The 22,324-nt window shown below is 27.6% G+C and overlaps 1 protein-coding gene across 4 annotated transcripts in view; it reads left to right on the top strand.

The window, feature by feature from the left end:
• Positions 1-22,324, top strand: part of LOC142318776 (coiled-coil domain-containing protein AGAP005037) — a 1,329,051-nt gene that overhangs the window by 1,269,383 nt on the left and 37,344 nt on the right. For all 4 annotated transcript variants that reach the window (XM_075355236.1, XM_075355237.1, XM_075355235.1 and 1 more), the window contains 4 exons: positions 867-974; positions 3,292-3,390; positions 3,916-3,999; positions 11,328-11,418. In XM_075355236.1, the coding sequence (XP_075211351.1) occupies positions 867-974; positions 3,292-3,390; positions 3,916-3,999; positions 11,328-11,418 (382 nt within the window). The remainder of the gene's footprint in view (positions 1-866; positions 975-3,291; positions 3,391-3,915; positions 4,000-11,327; positions 11,419-22,324) is intronic.

Below are 22,324 nucleotides of genomic sequence, written 5' to 3'. Positions count from 1 at the left end.
CATTCTGAACTCACTGTTCAGTTCACTCTAGAAGATAGTTATGATATAGATTTGTTGTTATATAGCATTAGTAAGTAAATTGTATCACGCATTTAATTATTGTTGTTTAATTAGTTAACTTAGGTCATTTTATTATGTCTTCATAATTTTTACATTTAGTCAGTCTATTTTATTGCTTGTTGTAACAGACAGTAATGATTTCCAGCGTTGTTTGCTGCTCATGTTAGCAAGAGTGGTGGGTGAGCAATAAAGGAAAAAATGTACACTGAAAAGTTTATAAAATTTAACCTCATTTAAAGAGAAAAAATCCTCAAAAAAATGTATAATGGAAAGAATAGGGTTATGACTCATAATTTTTAAGAGCATTGGAAAATAAAAATGTAGGTATAAAAGACAAAAGCTACAACAACCCTAATAATAATGACAGACATTTAATATTTTTCACTGATAATTTCATAAGTGGCGTACACTGTACCTCATTTAGTGATCTCATACAAAAAATAGATCGTTTTGAGTTTACCCACTATGATTCATAATGGTAGGTTTATTTTTAGTCATATGAAAAATATTAAATATTTTGCTTAGCCTTTTTTTTTTTTATAATAAAATTATTGTTACTTAATTTTTAATGATTATTATATAAGTATTGGAAACAAAATCACCAAGTTAGTCATTATGTGTGTTATAGTACACAATGGTATCATCTTAGTGTTGTGAGCACATTTATTTCAATTAAAATGCTTTAACCTCTAATTTTTCAGTTCCATTTTGTTCAGAAAATCCTGAATTCTTAAATATTTTTAAACTTTTTATAAAAATTATTAAATAATAACAAGTTATTATATGATAAATTTGATTATTTTCAGGGAACTGGAAAGTACAGTTGAAGAATTGAGGGGAAATGTAATCAATCGAAAAACAAGAGTCAACATGTCTGATGTAGAGAATATGGCACTGGTTTTAAGTAAATCGAGGTAAATTTATTTTTTCAATTATATGCTAAAATAATATTTTTATTATTATTAATCTTGTAGCAGTACTTGTGAAAATAAAATTCTCAAAAATATAAGCTTTTTTCTTTTCTTGAAAATATTATGAATTATAAAGATAATCTTTAAGTAAAATCTTTTTTTAAATTTTACACAAAGTTATTCTCAAAATCTGGTGGAAAATATATATCATGCAGCTGAAGTTAGCTGTTGTCCATATTAATACAGTTGTATTATTGTTAGTTTCTCAACACAATTGATTAAAAATTATGCAATTATTGAAACATGTGATCCTACGGACTATGAAGTTCAATCTGTAGTTTAATTCTGGATAACCAAAAAATAATTAATTTTCTGCTGTAGAAATTCACAGATAAATCTGCGATACAAATGAGTCACAAATTATAAAATGATGTGATTTGTGTTGAAAGACACACGAATATTGATGAGACAATGAACGCAGCAGTCATCCCATGATTTTTAAAGATGATTTGATGGAAAAAGTAAGCAAATTTTAAAACTCTTGGTTTACGATAGTTTTGGGAAGACTTATTTGGTTTACTGATGTACTCAAACAGAAATGTTTGGCTGAAGATGTTTTGTAGCACTATCAAAATGAAGGAAAAACTAGGTTGGATAACACATGCTCATAGAGTATTATATTGAATTTTTTTAATTTTTGTTGTTAAAATTTTCCTGAATTATGCTTAAAAAAGTAGAGTATGGTAAGAAAGGCAAAATTTTAATGTTTTTAACAGAATTTCTACAAGAATCATAGTTAGTCACAAATGTAAAATTTTTATATTTTTGAGAGTTACCTCAAAAAAACATTAAGATAGGAGTGGGTGAATGTACATAAAATAGACTTGTTTTAATTTATTAAAAATCTACAACTCCTTTCGATGTCAGTATGACTAAATAACAAATCATTGTTTCTACTCGCTGTAACAAAGCTAACAAATAACATTAAATTTCTAACACCAAAAATTACAAGTGCACAGAACTGTTTTCATAAAAATCAGACAATTTTAAATATTGATTAAATGTGTTATTATGAAAATAAAAAGTTTTATTAATATTATGATTGATCGATAATAGTCTTAAGCATCTTACAGACATAACATTACAGTCTTATTGAAGTACGAATTATTTTTTATTTCTTGACGATGACTATCATGATCATAACAAATTTTAATTTAAATATAATTATACATTTGAATTTTGAATCAACATCTTATAAGAAATCCCTGATGGAGTAATGGCTTCGAAAGTACTTGGAAATATATTTTGAAAATTGTTGGTAAGTAGAACTTTAATTTAAACAATTGTATTAATACCAACAGTGCCAAATGCTTAGTAAATTAAATTTATTAATATTAACTTGTTTTACCTTGATTTACATCCATTAACTGAAATCAGTTTCCTGCATTACCCATTTCTCAATTCTGCAACTCTATGAACAGCTGCTTACTACTTTGAGTAATAATAAAAATATTATCAGGACAATTAATAAAATTGATTTACATAAAATGGGAGGTAAATCATTCAAGTGAATCTGTTGTGGCAGAGATACACCCAGTTTAATGTCACTGCAACTACTGAAATGTTTACCTTATAAAATTATTTTCTCTAATATATATATTTATATATATACATATACATGAAATAATATTTTTGTTGCATCCCCAGCAATATTTAATTAATTATATGTGAGTATTTTTATGCTGTTTATAAATTAAAAATTAATAATTTTAGCAGTAGTTAAATATTAACTTGAAAATAGTTTGTATGTTTCTGTTTATGCAATGGATATTGTATAATCTTTTGTTATACGAAGTGGCCAATGTAAAAATTTTGTGATTGTGGATTGATCATCTCTCTTTCTGCCATCAAAACTTTTTATTTTGTAATTGATGCATCTTGAAAAAAGTAATGTACTGTCTGTTAAAATTCGAAGTTTATAAATATCTATTTAGAGGGTCAAAAATGACCTATGATTTCCACTGAAAGCACCTTTCTAAGTTTCCATTGGTATTTATCTGATTCCAGCCCCATAAAGATAACTACTATTTCTGCATGTTATGAAAATTGTTAAATGCATGTTGGATACGTCTAAAATCAGATTCAAACTTTTTTAACATATTTAGTTGCATATTTTATGTTGATAATATAGTTCTCATTTTATCTATGAGATGAATATTTAATAATATTGTGTATTAATTTTTTAATTTGAAAGCCTATATCAGTATAATAGAATAATTGATAAGTTTTTTTTTTAGTTGTTCTTCCCTTAATTTTTCAGTAAAACTGTTGCCGATTTAAAACTACGTTTTCCAAGTCTACAGGAGGCAATGAGATCTCTTCTTAGTCAAGAAATGGAAAAAGTTGTATGTGAAGAGAAGTAAGTGAATAATAGTGCTCATGCATGTACTGCAATAGTTATTAATTCGTGTAACTGTATGAATAATAGTGTCATAACAGGAGAATTTTTGCTAAAACAGTATAATAAATAACGCAAGAAAAATATTTATAAAGTTTAATTTTGTTAATTTTTTTTCACATTTATTTTTAATATAAATTTTAATCTTATTAATGGACTGACTATACTCATTATCATCACATATCTGTTTTATCAAATAGTTTACATGAGTTGGGGAATGTTATTTTTTGCACTATAAGTCAGAAAAAAATTTTTTTTTTTTTCCGACCCTTAATTAGTTTGTATAACTATTTCTATATAAATATACAGTTAGCTTTACATATAGACATTTACATTTGTAAGCATGGGTGCATGTTTTTGAATTTATCTGTCTGCAATTATTTAGTAGGATGTTCTTACTTAAATTTTAATTATTGATTTAATATATATATATTTTTTTATTTATATATGTGTGTGTGTGTAAATATATTAATTTTATTTTTCCAGATTTTTGAAGGAGGAGCCTGAACGATTGGAGAGTGCTCTTCGACGCTGTAAAAAATTGACAGGAACTTTGGTGACATTAAAAAGGTATGTGAAATAGTGTATTTGTTTTAAAAATATGTTATTTTCAGAAATCTAGTTTAAGAAATTTAGTTTCAGAAGCCTTGAAATCATTAATCCTTATGCATTTCGTATGTATATGATTCTTTTCTCACTTGCTTTTAAACAATTTTCTTTAGCATATCCCTGTTGTGTTCCTCATATTGGAAGATTTTTAAGTGACATCCACCATATTAGTCATAAATTATTTTTTCATTTTACAAATTTGACTTTATATCATGTTAATAAGGTTGTATGTTCTTCAATTTTTTTTAATTTTTAGTGTTTTAGATATACTTTTTAACAGGAATTTAATTATTCTCACAGCAACTGAAAAAAAGTCATTTATAAGATGAAATCTGTAATACATTATAAATTGTCACTTTGGACTTCTAAGATGTACACATATTGAACCTCTTATATATACTTATGTATTTTTTTAATAGTTTTAAGTGAAATTGACCGCTGTGCTTATTAGTCACAAATATATGCTTACAGTAGGTAATGAAATTGCACCCAGTTAAGTTCTTTAACTTTAATCATCTATTAGAACTGGTTTCTTAAATTTGGGATTCGTGTTTTGGTAACTAGTGTTTACTTCTTACTCATACCGATTTCCAAGATGCATTTTTTTGACCCTGGATGCACTTTGATCCTGAGTAAAGTAATCAATAGCTTCTACACCTACTGAATATCTTAATAAGTTGTTATTCATTCCCTAATAAATAGTTAAATAATAAATAATCAATTAATATTAAACTTAATAAATATTATCAGTTATGTATCATAATTGTTTATCTTTTTTTCTGAAGAGACTATTAAACTAATGTTTTAAATTTACTTTTTCTGTCAGCAATGTTTTTGGCTCAACTCGGGTAGGAGTTCTTTATTCTCCTGCCTAAATTACTTTTTTGTTGTGTATGTAATTAAGAATACCCAAATTGCTTACGCTTTGTAATTTTCATTTTACTTTAACTTTTCTGGTAAATTATTTTTCTCATTTTAATTAACTTATGGTAGGTTTTCCACTTGACTGTTACGTTCATATTGGTCACGTTTCGTTACAGGAACTCGTAATTATTGTTTATTTATACCTTGTTTATTTATTACTTGTAAACATTTTTTTCTCTTTTTTCGGATTTACTCTCCTTTAGTGCATCAGATAAAATTAAGTTAGATTTAGTAAATTGTCCATTGACATTTTGTTTCTGTATGCTGTTATCTTTATTAGAGTTGTGTTTCAGGTTATAGTATTATTCTTGTTTTCATTCAGATGTAAAATAACCGGTGAATGTCTTTTTTAGAACTATTAGGATAATTATATATTGATATATGTAACTTCAGGTCCAGTTCATTTTCTCAGATAAAGTTTTTTAAAATTAAGGAGCCAAACTTATCCAAGATTTGTGCCCGTTACTTTCTAGAAATAAAGTAATTTTTTTTAGAACTCTAAAATGGTTTGTATTTTTAGATTAATTTTTAGAACTTGAATTATGTGATTTCAGTGTACTGAGATGTTGAATTTTAATTGTACAGTAAGTATTTTATATGTATTAATAATTTAATTGATTCCAGTCGGTTATTTTTAAATCTTTTTTGGATTATAGTTTTGATTGTATTTTCTTTCTCATGTTTGTACTGCAGTACCTTCCAAGCCCGATGTAGTTTATTAATTTACTTATTCAAACAGTGGACTTTCTGAAAATTACAGTAGAAAACATTTTGGTAAAAATAATTTTTGTGTTAAATTTTTAGTGTATCATAAAGGTATGCAGTAGTCATCATGCAGATTGTTATTCTCATTCATGTGTAATGCTCTTATTTTTCATGGATTATTTACATGGAGGTGCCCCTTATTATTTATCTGTAGAAGGTGGGGAGTAATATGGTCTGTTACATAAGACATACAAATATCCAGATGATATTTGTTTACAAAACAGTAGTTCAGTCATTTAAAATTAAATTGTTTTAATGAAAGAGAATTTCTTAAAGGAAAGTGAGATGTGATGAAAACATGATAAATGATATCGATGTTTATGATTGCAGTTTGTTAATTGATGGCTAAGTTACGCGTCTTCGCAAATCAGCTGATTTCAGAGTCGACAGTTCCAACGTTCAAATCCTAGTAAAGGCAGTTACTTTTATACAGATTTGAATACTAGATCGCGGAGTGGATACTGGTGGTTGGGTTTCAATTTACCACACGTCTCAGAAATGGTCGACATGAGACTGTACAAGACTACACTTCACTTACATTCATACATATCATCCTCTGAAGTAATACCTGATGGTGATTCCCGGAGGCTAAACAGGGAAAAAAGTTACAACAATAGAAGTAAACAAGTTTTTTAAAATTGATTGAAGTCTGTGTACGAAAAAATTTTATTGTCAGCATTATACAGTAAAACCTGAGTTAATGTAATGTTATCTACAACAGAAAATTTTCCTGGTCCTTTGAATTTTACCAAAGATATGATGTTAATTTTAATTTTATTTAAATTAATTATGTAATGCCACTATATATAACTTATCCATGTGTCATTTTTGTTCATTACAATGTCTTCTTTATTGTGCCTGTGTATATGCATATTTGTTTTCCATTCATTCGCTGAATTTGTGATTTTAATTTTAATTTTTTATCTTTACGGATCCTTATTCAGTTCACTACCTTACAGTACAGTATAGTACGATTGTTAGTATAGTGTTCTTTCAGATACTGTCTATTAGTGTAATAAGTATTGCATTGAAAAAAAGAGTTGTTTTGGACTTAAATACAAAAATGAAAGACAAACTGTCTGTTAAAAACTTGTTACCAAAAAACCTCACTGTTGAACAGAAAAACAACAGGGTGGAAGTGTGCCACGATCTTCTAGGGCGAATTAAAATTGACCCTGATTTTCTAAAAAATGTTATTACTGGTGATGATTCTTTGACCTAGAAACAAAATACCAGAGCAAGGAGTGGCACACTTCAAACTCACCACAAAAAAGCAAAAATGAGCAAGTCAAAAATCAAAACCATGCTAATTGTTTCTTTGATAGTAATGGCATTGTCCATAAGAAGTTTTTGCCCACAGGACACACTGTAAATCAATATGTTTACCAAGAAATTCTTGAAAGACTGTGGAAGAGAGTTGCTTGCGTGAAACCAGCTGTCAAAGACAACTGGATGCTGCATCATGACAATGTACCTTGTCACTCTGCATTTTCAATTAATGAGTTTTTTGGCAAAGAAATCATTCCTGTCATTCCTCAACCACCTTATTTACCTGACTTGAGTCCCTATGATTTTTTCCTGTTCCCAACTTTAAAAAAAACACCTCAAAGGACACCGTTTTGGAACAGTAGAAAACATTAAAAAAATGTAACCAACCATCTGAAGGATATTCCGGTTTCTGAGTTCCAATACTGCTATGAAGAATGGGAAAACTGTTTGAAGCGTCGCGTGACTTCCCAAGGGAACTATTTTGAAGATCATTGAGTCCATGTATAATTGGATTGTAAATAAAACGTTTTTCTGAATCAGTCTCATTACTTTATTTACAAACCTTGTATGCAAAAAACTGGCAATGAAGAAATTACCAAAATTGCTTGGGAGTGGTTTGTGAGTGCAAGGGCAAGAAAGTTACCGATTCAAAAATAATTGTACAGCACCAAGCAAAGGAAATTGCAGAGATTAGGTAGAACCAATTTCAGCGCTTCAAGTGGTTGGCTGGAATGTTTTAAAAAGCAACATCAAATTGCGTTTAAAGAAGTAAGTAGCAAGGCTGGAAATGTAGATCAGACAGTAACTGACTAGAAAACAAAACTTGCTACTTTGACTGAAAATTACGGTCTTAGAAATATTGCAAACGATGATGAAACTGGACTTTTTTATCATGCACTACCAAGTAAGACTTTTGCTTGAAAGAAGAGTGTTGTACAGGATGAAAGCATTCCAAGGAAAGGTTGACAGTTTTTGTGTGCGGTTTTATGACAGGAAAACTGGAAAAACCACACATTATTGGAAAGGCTGATAAGCGGAGGTGTTTTAAAAACATTAATAAAGACAATCTTCCTGTAGTATGGTGATAAAACAAAAAATCATGGATGATGTCGTTTATTATGGATGAGTGGTGCAAGGGAACACAATAATGAAGCAGCAAAATAGACATGCTCTTTCCTTTTTAGATAACATCATATGTCATCCAGATATTGTGTTAAGCCATTTTAAATAATCTAGAAACCCACCAAATACGACAAGCGTTACCCAGCCTAAGGACCAGGGGTTTAATTAATTGTCTCAATTTACACTATTGTAGAGTTTTAATGAAATCTCTGTTAGCAGCTACTGAAATGGCACATCAACTGACTGAATATATGTAAGTTTTGGCTTTAGAAGCATTTAAATGTGTATTGGCTTGGACTTTTCAACAATGCTTTCAAAAAGCAAACTTTCAATTGCACATGAATACTTAAACGGAACTTACGGTGACATTTGATGACTTGCAGGAAGAACTGAACGTCTTATGAAAATATAATTGGTAAAGATTTTGTTAACATGGATAACTTATTAGAGACTGAGGCTAACATAAAGAATATAGATGAATTTATTGACCACCATCAAGAGAAAACTGACGAAGACAAAAGGGATTCCTATGACAAGGATGTTAACAGTAATAAACGATACAAAAACTAGATCATATAGTGCAACATTATCCAACCTATTAGACCTTCAGGAATTTTCACTTACAGCAAATGATTCAGAGTTGTTTAACATAATTTGTAAAGCCAAGAATGTTGACAGAAAACAAAGTAGCTGAAAGTAAAAGTTCAGTACAAAAAAAATAGCCTTTTTTTTTCTTATAATAAAGACTAAATTACATAATGAACAGTAATAAAGTACATTTAGTTTAATTTAAATTATGTTTACTTATTAAAGTGTATTAGTTCAGGGTACTGAATTTTGTTATTCTTCAAAATTATCAGTTCCTAACTAAAATTTTTTTAAATAAAATATGAAAATTATTCTACAATCCAGTATACTGTTCTGTACGTGCTAGCATAAGATAGAAATTTTGTGCTTACGAATTCGCTAACAAACTACTGTATAATCCACTGCTGAAAATGAAATAGGGATTCTGTTAAGCATGCTACCATATTTTTTCTTTGTAATTGTGTATTTCGCTAGTTCATCCCTGTATTCACCGGAATCCTGTTCACAAGAGAAAATATTTTCGGTCCCGTGAAATTTCATTAACTCAGGTTTTACTGAATAACAAAATTATGAAAATAGTGAGAAGTTTCAGTCAAGATTATAAAGATCCTTCAAAGATTATATCATGTATTAAAACAATATAATAATATAATTGTAAAGGATGATAGTGTAAAGAAAGCATAATATTTATTATATAAATCAATCTCATTAGAGAAAGTAATTAGAAATTATTATATATATTTTTTTTTATTTATGTATTACAAAGCTCTTTCAGTTTAAAAAAATAATGTATAAAATGTGTTTGTTGTAAAATATGAATTACTATTTAAGAGATTTGAATTTTTTCTTGAATAATCATTTTTTATTCTTATATTTGTAATTATCTTTAATTTAACTGAACCAGTTGATAAAATAATAAATCCGTGTATACACTTACTTTTCTACTCTATGTTTTGCTGCTATTCTAAATTAATATGGAAAGAGGTGATATTGAACTGAACAGTTATAAATGAAAAATTTTGTTGCATTGTATTTTATATCATAATAATTTGCAGACATACTGTCTTGTTTGTTAGCTAAATAATTTAGTTAAATGATAACGGTGATAACGATCATAATTAGTCATTTACTAAAGTGCTGATGAAATGCTTTTCTTAGACGTGCTACAAAACTAGAAACACTTCCGAATGATGGATAAATGGGCTTACAAAAATGAATAATGGTGTTTTAATTTATCATTATATCTTTTGGATGAGCTGTACAGTATTGATTTATAGCTAGAATCAAAGAGCAAAAAGGACAGTTTTAGTTGCATGCATGACTGTAGATTGATTCCCTATCTTTCTGCTTGACATTGCCTTTAGCAAAGACAGCTAGCAAAGATTAACTCCTGAACAAGAAAGTTTTCTATGTTTTTCAGTTTGCTAAATGTGAATCTGCTGTTTAATTTTGTTCTTCTGAGTGACAATAATATTTTTTTTTGATGGCATAATCAGTTTGAAATAACAGGATGTTTATGTAAAGGGAAGAGTACAGGATGACCAAGGATATCTGAAGAAACTGTTGAACATATCAAGGAATCTTTCATGTGTAATCCTAAAAAATTTGTTAGGAAGGCCAGCTGTGAACTAGCAATGCCTGGTGAAGGACAGTGTGGAATGTTTTAAGAAATGCTTACGTATGTGTCTACACCAGTTTAGCTGTTACAGCCGATAGGCTTCAAAGCCTGTAACAGCTAAAATGCTGATTTTGCGATCTAAGTGACGCAGCTCGAAGGTAACTTTCTTGATCATATTGTATTTTGTTATAGTCAACATTTTATCCTAGTGGAAGAGTTAATGCACATAATGTCTGTGTATTTGGGTGTAGGTCTGAATTTCTATATTGCATAAGATATAATTTTGATTGGTATGAGTGTAGCACAGATTTATTTGTATCATAATATCTGGAGGTCAGAATATTTCTGTAAAATCTTACAATGTGAAAGGGACTTCCCGAAATTAAAAAAAAATATTTTCTATCCCATATCCTAATGGCATATTTACTGCTTGTTCTTTTTTTGCTGAAGCAAACGTAACAGGATGTGATTATTTGATATGCTGTGTACATGGCTCTTTCCTTAACTACAAGATAGATCAGAAAATTATATTGGCAACAAAATGATGCACCTCCTCACTAGCATAATTCTGTATGAAATCAGTTAAATGATTCCTCAACCACTGGATTGGTTGACGTGGATGGCAGAGCTTATTTTTTTATGTCCTTCAAGGTCACGTTATCTGACTCCAAGTGATTTTTTCCTTCGGGTTTTGTAAAGGATCTTGTATGCATATACCCAATTTGACATACAGGATTGAAGCAGCTGTCACTTCCATTCCAGACATGCTGGTTAAAGTATGGGACAAACTACTATGAGTTGGATGTGTGCCACATGATGATAGGTACTACATTGAACACTTGTAAGAAAAAATTTTAAGTCATTCTTTCATTTTATTTGCAATTCGTATTACTGTAAATCCAAGTTAATTGATAAGAAATAGCTTTAAAGTCGTGATATTCTTTTTTGTACACTTGATATAAAAAATCTTTTTTAATATCTTTATTTTTATTTTTTTTCACAGACTAGCATCAGTACAGGAGCAGCGTCTACCTGATACAAGACTCTCCCCAACTTTGGATGAGACACCGCCAGTTACACCAACTTCAGGAAAGGTAACCAAAAATGCCTTAATCGCACGTTACCATCCTGTTATTTGTTAAATTTATAAGTATCTTTTATTAATATAAAGTAGTCTAGCCAACATTATGAATTATATTTTACTTATTTGAATTAATTTTGTTGTGAATTATGTATAAAAAAAATTAAAAAATATATATGTATATACTTACCTAATTTAATTATTAATCTTTTTTAAGAATTTAATTAAATTATTAGCATATTCTGCAAACTTATAATTTGAAATAATATAGAAGTAGTAGAATTGTTTCTGTCAGATTATATCAACAAATTTAATTTTGAAAACATCTTATATTTTTCTATTACAGAATCCTTTTCCAATTTTTTTCCAGGACTGTTAGTTTGTTTATTTCTCTATTTTTTTCTCTGAATTATTCTTACATGTTTTTTAAAAATTATTTTTAATTTGATATATATTGTTACAGTTTTTTTTTTTGCTGAAGTTTTTTTAGCTGGATTGTTGAAAAGTGTAAAACTTAAGAGAATTTTTAATTTGAGTACGCCTTTCGTCCTAAAATGCAGTCATAAAAGGACTTGTCAACTTTTATTCTGTATTATCAATATACTACTATTTAGTTTACTCTTTAATCAAACTATTTACTAATTTTAAGTTAACCGGTGATCAAGGTTAGTGAATACTCATCTAAATCTAATCGCTTAACAATTGTTTTCTGTTTCACAAAAGTTCTTCTTTCATTTATAATTTTTTTCTAATTTTGTCTGTCCGTCCATACCTTTATTTTTAAACAACCGTTTGTTATTTAATAATGTTTTTAATTTTTCTGTGTTCTAGTTTGATTTGCATATCTTTTTCTGAAACTCAATAGAAATTATTTAACCTTTATATTTGTGTAACAGCCCTGGAATGATTATTTTATTCTTTTAAATAAAAACACATTTTTATATCATAACATGTAGTTAATTAAAAATATTTGTTTTCTTTGGCTGAGATTGATTATCTGGAGTATAGTCAGAATTGAATGTGGGTTGAAACTAAAAATGGTCTTCTATATCGCCTTCTCATATACAGTGAAAATAAGCCTTACAAATTGGAGAGGAATATTCCTATCTGGCTTCATTCTGGTTGATCACTAAAAATCTCTTAATGTTGGCTAGCCTCATGATGTTTTTCTGTTAATTACACTTTTTCAGTGCACCTCACTACATACATATACTGTATATTAATTCACTGAATATTATATTGTTACAGAATATTGTAATATTCTTATATTGTATTACACCTCACTGTTTTACAAATTATACTAACACACGGTTTACTGGTACTTAAAAGTATTATAATATACGTAGAATAAACTTACTGATTCTTAAGTAAAGTACATTAAAATTGAAATGTGAATACTTTGGCTCATATCTAAAAAAAATTGTATATATATTCAGATAAATCTTTTTTATTTGTTATTAGTCATCGACACTAGTTTTTGCTATTTAAATTTTTTTTTATAATTATTCATCTTTATAAGATTATTGTGCCTTTAATATTATTGTATTATTAAATTAGTATGGTTTTAAGATATGGTCCAAACCTTTAATTATTTGTTTTATGAGTTTCTTAGATTTATTTTTTTATCTAGTTAGTTTAAAGTAACTAAAGTTACTAAGTAACAGGTCGTTACTGTAAAAGAACTTTGTTTTAATATTTATTAGATCCTATTGTACTAAATATAATTTAATATGTTTTATGTAATTACAACAGAAAAATTTTGTTATATTGTCTCAAAAAGATTTTACAGAAAATTCTGTTATTCCAAAAAGTTGTTAAAATATATATTATAGCTAAGCTGAAAATGAGAGATATGAATAAAAATTGCACTATTTTCTTTTTAAAATTCATTATTCAGCCTTTTATTATAGATGTTATCAAATTGAAGAGATTAACATTATCCTAATAATATAAATGCATCACCTATTTTAGTTATAAATATTTATGAAAAAATGTAATATCTTTTTTATTTTTTACTTTTGTAGTAGTTATTTTGACAGATTATTAACCATATTAGGTAGTAGATAGTATTGAACAGGATAAAAAACATTTTATCACTTTAATATTATTTAATAATTTATTTTTAAATTTATGGAACTTTTTCTTCAAAACATTTTTCAAAATTCTAAATATGCAGACCATAACAAATAATAAGCATAGATTCATTAATTTACAAGACATGTTAATATTAGAAAGAAATAGTAATAAACTTAAAACAAAATCTTTTGAAAAAATCTACATGATGAAAAATAATAATATAAATGAACAATTAAATGTTTTTGTATTAATAATTTATATAATATAAATTTATTTATATTATATAAAAAATAATAATATAAATGAATGGTTTAAATAAATGATAAAATTTATTTAATATAAAATTATCTGATAATAATAGTACTGTGGAATTGTTAAAAGTAATCTCTCATTATTTCATTTAAAGTTAACATTTATTTATCAACCTAAAAGTTGAAGCATCCTTCTATTCCATATTAATATTTTAACATAAAAAGTTTGAGATATCTGATGAAGAACTGATCAGTACAAAAACGCTTACATAGGAAAAAAGATTACAAGCAGTACGTGTTATAGTTTTTATTATTATTGATAATAGTTTGTTATTGTATTGCTATCATGCTTAATTGCAAATTCATAAACTGTTAACATTGCTTTGAAAGCGAGTTATTCAATAATTTTAATAAATATCTCAATATATTAATGTTATAATCATAACTCAGCCATCATTTGTATTATTGATAATAAATGTATTATCATTTAAAAACAGTTGATGTTATATCCCATGCTTATATAATTTTTTCTGTTATAGACTTGTTTATATGTATAAAAAAATGTGCAAGCTGTTTGTTTTATTGTTTCTGGTTATTCTTCAAATCTTTTCTGTAGTTTTTCTTATATATTTAATAACTCAGATTTATTATACATTTCAGTTGTTAGAATAAATGTATTAAGGTATCTTCTTTCTTTTTTAACATCAGGATACGTCAGACATTAATGATTTATAGGTTATCCTCCAGTTACAATTTGATGTTAATTTTATGAACTAATTTTTTCTGAAGTTAAATTTAAAAACTTCTGTTTCATTAAAATAGTAACTTTTTTATCATTTAATCCATTTATTTAAGGAGAGCACTTTAAAAGTGTATATAGTGAAATATTTAAAAAATATAAATGTATTTTTTGTAGAATTACAGTATACCAATCAATGATTATATTACTTCATATCTACAATTTTGTTTCTAAGGATTTTGTTTTTTATTAGTATAAATAATGAAGTTTGTGTTTAAAAATATTTAATGGCAGTGTTAATACTCCAGTAACCATTGGGCATTGAGTAATTAGTATTAGTAAATAAGAATCCCAAAAAACCGTAGCTATGACTTCTCTGCAGTTGGAACTATTTTCGCCTTCTTTAGTGTACTTTTTACCTGCTCCCACCCACTGTTTGATTTCTGGCATTAATTTTGAATCCATGTTTCTTTGTTGTTTTTGGAAACTCAGCGGAATATATTTAAATAAGTCTAAAAATCCTTGAGAAGTGTTCAGTCAAATGTGTTTTTGGTAGACTGTTAAACATACATCAAGCAAAAAATGTTTCCATATCCAAAATATCATATAAAATCTAGCTGATATGTTTGTGACATCAGGAAGCTTCCGTACCTCTGTTCGGTGATCATTTAATTTGGCACTGTAAATTTTTGTGATGAATTTGTCAGTTATAGTTGTTTTTGGGTGTGTCAAGCAATCATAATTTGAATGGATGTATAGTCATATTTAAATCCAGCAGCCCACTTTTTTATTGTTGAAAACAAAGGGGAAGAATCCTTTAAAGTCACATCTAACTCCTTTGTAAACCCGTTGGGGGCAAAACCTTTTTTAAATAAAGTATTTTATGACAGTAACTCATGTTTTTTATTCAATTGCTACAAACAAGTGACTAAATGTATACCTTCTGAAACTTCACAGCTTGTCATCTAAAGGATTGTATTTGAAAATATCTTAATTGGTCGGTCGTTCTTACTTTATCTCTGTGTCAGGCCAAAAAATTTCTTAACAACTGTGGTATATACGGTGTGCGTTATACCATTTGATATTATCACATTCAGAAATTTACTGTAAAGCCCATACGGCCTTAAACATTTTACATTAGCTTAAAAGAACTCTGAAAAATGGTCATGAAAGTAAAAGAAATGCAGGTATGTAATCATACTGTATTTAAATTTATTATTCTAAAATTGTGATAATATTTATTTTTACTTTTATTCTTTTTAATGATTACATTTTTAGCGAACTTTCTTCAGTAATGTGCTATTATTGGTTACTAGGAACAAGAAAATTTTAAAAATTAAGAAACCTTGTAAATATTAAAATGAAATTTTCCTTGACTAAAAAATGTTACCCTACTATTACAAGTATTTGTTTTTAATTTTTAAGCATATTTTAAAAAGTAGTATTCTTATAGCTTATTATTCACATTTCAATGATCACACTGTAAAAGCACAACAATACTTTTATTACATAAGTATTTTAAGTATTATAATTTAAATTTATCATGTAGTACAATCACCATTACATTTACATTATTCACATAGCTAAGATATTTATATATGCAAATGTGTTTGTGTGTGTGTGTGTGTGTGTGTGTGTGTGTGTGTGTTGTGTGTAATATACGACATCTGTTACTATATTAATCACTACAATTACTTGCAATCAGTATTTAAATAAAATGTTAATCATTTTGCTTTCAAATCGGCTACTGAATTGAAAATTCTGTTTTTTTGAAATTGGCTACTGAATTTTTAACCAAATTTTTTTATGATTTATCATATCCACTAGATTTATGGAATTTTCCAAAATTTATTTTCTGTATTGCTTTTAATTAATTTGTTTAAAACTAATGAATTTAATTCTGTTTCTAATATTCTTATTAGATTATATGTTTAGTTTATATGAGTGATAAAAAAAGTATGAATTAACTGTTGCATAAAGCATAAGTATCACTAAAGAATACTGCCAGATTAAGTATTAAATAGTTAAAAAAAGATATTTTATTCTGATGAGTACATAATAGTGTATTATGTACATCATATCAGGATGAGATACTTATGCTACTTCACAGATAAAAAAAAAGGAACTACCCCTAAGTTTACGTACATGGATAAAGGGAAACATGGTAAAATGTTAATCACAGCAGAATTAAAAAATACACTGTTATAAAACAAAAAAATATAAGTAATTACAGTCTTTTATCTAATTAATTATTAAAAAATTTTTTTGATATTAAATATGAAAAAAATAAAATAACTAGAAAATAAAAAACAATGCAGAAGACAGTACAGAAAATCGTTTTAATACATATTATACATATTTATGTTAATGGAGATGCAAAAAATGTTTAATTAGATTTAAAAACTCATCCAAAGAGTAATATTTTTTCTTTAGAAAAAAATCTTTACTTGTTTTAAATAAATTGGTGGGAAGATCTTTTAGAGAGGTTGTTTGTTGGTTTATTAAAAATGTGTATATAACTATAAAAAGAAATACATCACATCAACATGGTTTCCCTTGATTCTTGCAGGCAAATGTTGGAGTTGTTAATTCTTTTATCTACATAGTACCAATTCCTGGTATGATCTACATAATGAACTATTTATGCCCTGATGAGATAAAAACTTTTTTTATCTATTTAATGCTTGACCTAGTAGATTTCTTTAGTGATACTTATGCTGATTCATACTGTTTATTATGTGTTTTAACTGAATATTAAGATTACATACATTAAGTTTATATTAATCATAAATTAATGATAAAATTATCCACTATCTTCCTCTGACATTAATCAGGTAAAAATGAATTTTATTAAATAAATAATAATTTAAAAAAATAATCACCTTATTTGAGGTCATTGCTAATAAAATTTTGTTGTATTTTGAAGAGCATGATGAATTTTCATTTAAAAAAATTATAATTTTTACTAGGTTTAGACGGTTATAAGAAAAAATAATCAATCATTTACATGTAAGATATTCTTTCGTAAACTGTATAAATATATATCTATATAGGGTGATATTCAAGTATGAAAATTGATTTTTATTTCAAAACTGAAGGATACTAGGAGGTAGAAACAAAAATTTTGTACACCATATTGAATCAAAGTTTTATTTTTTTAATTAGGACTGGACATTGTCATGATTTTGTATAAATTTTAATGAGAAAAATTATGAGAAAACTGTTTCTTGATAAATGCCTTCATTTTGAGCATTTGATTTGCCTTCTTAAGCAATCAAATTCGCAAAAATGAAAAAATCAAGTCAGTAATAAAACAAGGTAAGAGCCCCATAGTAACTTCTTTTATTTTGCATTACTTTCAGAATTATATCCAATAACAAACTTTAAACAGTTGGTGTTGGAATTAATAGCTCAAACACTAATAATAACAGCATTCATAATAATAAATAATGTACACAATAACTAATAATTTGCAACACTACCACATTAATTAGATAACTTATAATTTCAGCAAGATAGAGCGCCGCCTCACTATTATCAAAGGACACCAAAATTTTAAATGAAACATTTCCAAATCATTGGATAGTTCGTAGAGCAGCCATAGAATGGCTTGCCAGATCTCCAGATCTTAAATATTAAATATTGTGATAATTAAAGTAAACAATATCAGTTGATTTAACCATTTAATTTGAAGTAGTGTTACAAATTACATGGTCAATATGATATTTGTCTCACGAGTAATAATAGGTGTACTAATAAAGTTTTTTTTCCTGTTTTCAAATATTTATTCAGAATTTCTCCCTTCACCAACAGTTTTTTGTTATTTTAATTTTTTTTTTAATATTTTAAAATGTTTTTTCATCCATTTATCCATTGTCAAGTAAAAGCTCTTTTTAAAAAGAGCTTTGTAAATATGATTGAACCAAATGAGCTAACTCAAAGGGTAGTGTTGCTACTGTTGTGCAGGTTCAGTCGTGTATAGACATACAAACATGGTCTAGTGTAGCACACATTCATCAGAACGATGCCAGTTATGAGGTAGTAGTGAACCACTAAACACGTCAGTGTGAGCGCTTTGTTTATCTGAATTATTGTGTATTACGTATTTACAACTTTATTTCATTTAATTAGTTGTTAGCTACAAAATGCCTAGAGTTTGTTTAAATCATCCCAACAATTTTTGTTATGTATGTGGTAAAGTGACACTCAAGTCCCAAAGGCGAAACCTTACTCCGTTAGTGAAAAAGTGTTATGAACTTTATTTTAGGTGTAAAGTTGGAAACAAAACAAGGGTCGGAGCCCCACATATCTGTTGTTTATCGTGTTCTAGGCTTCTCACTGCATGGAAAAATGGCGCACGCCAAATGTCATTTGTTATCGCTATATATATTTGGAGACAGCCCAAATATCACTCTTCTGATTGTTATTTTTGCTTAACAAACATTAAAGGGATTATGTCAAAAGCAATACATACAGGGAAAAATGGCGCATGCCAAATGTCATTTGTTATCCCTATATATATTTGGAGGCAGCCCAAATATCACTCTTCTGATTGTTATTTTTGCTTAACAAACATTAAAGGGATTATGTCAAAAGCAATACATACAATGGTGTACCCGAACTTGTAATCTGCAATGAGACCAGTTCCACACTGCGAAGAATTACCCATACCAAAGCCTCCAAAACATCTGATATTAAATGAAGAGAGCTCAGAATCTGATGGAAGTAAGGAAGAAAAAGTAACAGATTCTGGTGATACAACTTTTGAGCAAATTAGTTCATCTGATCCTCATTTTCTGACTCAAGAAAATCTTAATGATCTCATACGAGATTTAAAGCTATTCAAAAAACTGTCTGAAATGCTTGCTTCCCGGCTAAAGGGATGGAATCTTTTTCAAAAGAATTCACAGATATGTACTTATTGTAATCGTCATTCTGAATTTAAAGTATTTTTCTGACGAAAATTGGTTAGTGTTTTGTAATGACATTTATTCTCTTATGGAGACACTTTGTAATGAACATAACCCAACAGAATGGTGCTTGTTCATTGCGTCCTATAAAGTTAGTTTAAAAGCTGTGCTTCTGCATAATGGCAATAAATTCCTATCAGTACCCGTGGCTTACTCTGCTAGTATAAAAGAAACATATGAAAACTTTAAATTTATATTTGAAAAGCTTCAATATGCAGTCTATGAGTGGAATATTTGTGATGATTTGAAGGTAATTGCACTTACTGTTGGTCTGCAGCTTGGTTACAAAAAAATACTGTTGTTTTTTGCGTGAATGGGATAGTAGGGACAGAAAAAACCATTGCATTAGAAAAGAATGGCCTAAACACGAATCACTCATTCCTGAACAGAAAAATGTGAAACATTATCCACTGTGTAATCCTAAAAATGTGTATCTATCTCCATTACATATCAAACTACGATTAATGAAGAATTTTGTGAAGGCCATGGACAATACTCCTGGTTTCATGTACTTAAAAGAGAAGTTTCCTAAAATTAGTGATGCAAAATTAAAGGAGTATTTCTGGGTCCAAAAATACGATCACTAATGCATAATGAAAAGTTTGAGGAACTATTTAACCCACTGGAGAAAGTAGCTTGGCAAGCATTCAAAAATGTTACTCAGACTTTTTTGGAAAATCGAAAGGTGAAAAATTACTGTGATATTGTCAACGATCTTATAAAAATTTTTTGTTGTAATATGTCCTTGAAAGTACCCTTCCTGCACTCGCACCCAGATTTGATGCTAGAAAATCTTGGCAAATGAGCACAGGGAACATTTTCAACAGGAGATTTCAGCTATGGAAAAGAGGTATCAAGGCAAATAGAATCCTAATATGCTGGCTGATTATTGTTGGACCATAAAGAGGGATGCTCCATAGGTGAAATATAGCAGAAAATCATCATTTCTTACTTTTTAGGTGAGTCAAATGTTTGAATATTGTGTTATGTTAAGAATGCAGAAATTATTAAAATGTTTGAAATTGTAAATGCCTGTCTCTCAGAAACCTTGCATGAAGGGAGAAAACTGATATCATATTTGAATTCAGAGAAAAAATACTATCAGAATCACATATTTTTCTTCCTGAGACAAAAAAAATGTTTGTTTCCCAGTGTTATTAGTTATTGTGTGTTATTATTTTTATTTATTATTGAGAAATCTGTTATTATTATTGTTTGGGCCATTAATTCCAATATTTACTGTTTAAAGTTTTTGATCGAATGTAATTGTGAAAGTAATACGAAATAAAAAAGTTGCTACTGGAGAACTACCTCATTTTATTACTGCCTGAGTTTTCTGCTTTTGCAAATTTGATTTCTTATAACTTAAAAACAAAGGCATTTTTCAAGAAATGGTTTTGCCATCATTTTTCTTGTTAAAATTTACATTAAAATCATGTAACACATGTGTACCTACCTATTTAAAAAAAAAAAAAGTTTGATTCAATACGGCAGATAAAAGATCTAGACAAAAATTTCACACATAAAGCTTTATTAGTCATATATTGTGCATACAGTAATACATTCTTTAGGTATGTGTTTAATCTAAAGTATTCATAGCTCTGTGAAATACTTTATTCGGTGGTTGCCATATTTTATTATAATTTCCAAAATTTTAAATTATCATTGGTAAATGTTTATTTTATTCTAGTAAAATTTCATATACATATATATATATATATCACTTTATTTCATTTATTATAGTATCTATTTCCTGACTGCTTTTGAAACAAAGATTATAAAACATTAATTGAAATTAATGACAGATTCAATGTATAATGATTCTATCAACAGTAATCGTAAGTTGCTGAATAAGTTATACAAGTGAATCTTCAGACATAGTTTTTTTTTTTTAATATCTGCTCCCAGCTTATTTATTTGTACAGTCCTAATTGTAGTACTAATAAATGTTTTGTTGACATATATGTGACAAATGAGTCTATAGGTCTACATCTAGTGATGAAGGACAAGTTGATTTTCATGAATAAATGATGTGAGATTGTCTTTGTTTATTCATAGATTTATGTAGAAAACTTCTCTGCCAGAATGTTAAATGAAGTGTAAAAAATATTGCATCAGCTGTAATTAAAATGTATAAAATATAGATTATTTTGTTCAGACTGATTTAAAATTTTTATTATTTTTTGTTTTTTTACTTAATCCGTTTTCTTTTATATTACTTCATTGATTACTCTCAAAGAGATTTCTGCTTCATATTTTTATAATTTTTCAGTTTCATTGGAGTAATTTTTTAATTATTGCCAGTTCATATTTCAAATATTTCAATTTTTTATTTCAATGACTGAAATAGTAAACATAATTTTATTATATTGTTAATGAACTTAAAAAAAATTCATTCTGAAAAACTAAAGATCTCTGTTTAAACATACTCAATGGAGATTATATACAAGCAAAAACATGAAGTAAAGAAAAAGATTATATTCTGCTTAAGATTTGTAATTTGTTAATATATTAATAAAACAATTAACATCATTTTAATTAATAACACTATCAACATTTACTAGCTGAATGTCACGTATTCATATTTTAGTAGCACAGGCAAGAGATGAATGAACTGAAAAATTTAAACATTCATTTATTTGATGGCTATTTGAACAGACTGTTTTAATCTCTATTCATTGTACTGTCATGTTATAAAGCAGTGTAGAACAACCTTCCATAACAATCGTTACTAAATTTATTTCACAACTATTGAATCTGTTGTTATTTCAGAAAACCTATAAAACATCATTCTTTTTAAATGAAATGGTAAATATTTTTTTGAATTGGTTATAACTGAATTTTATTACTAATCTTCCATAATAATAATAATAATTTGTAAAT

Source organism: Lycorma delicatula, chromosome 2, assembly GCF_047948215.1.
Source record: "Lycorma delicatula isolate Av1 chromosome 2, ASM4794821v1, whole genome shotgun sequence".
Classification (NCBI taxonomy): Eukaryota; Metazoa; Arthropoda; class Insecta; order Hemiptera; family Fulgoridae; genus Lycorma; species Lycorma delicatula.
The sequence above is the reverse complement of the archived record's forward strand: the minus strand, read 5'-3'. Positions and strand labels throughout refer to the sequence as shown.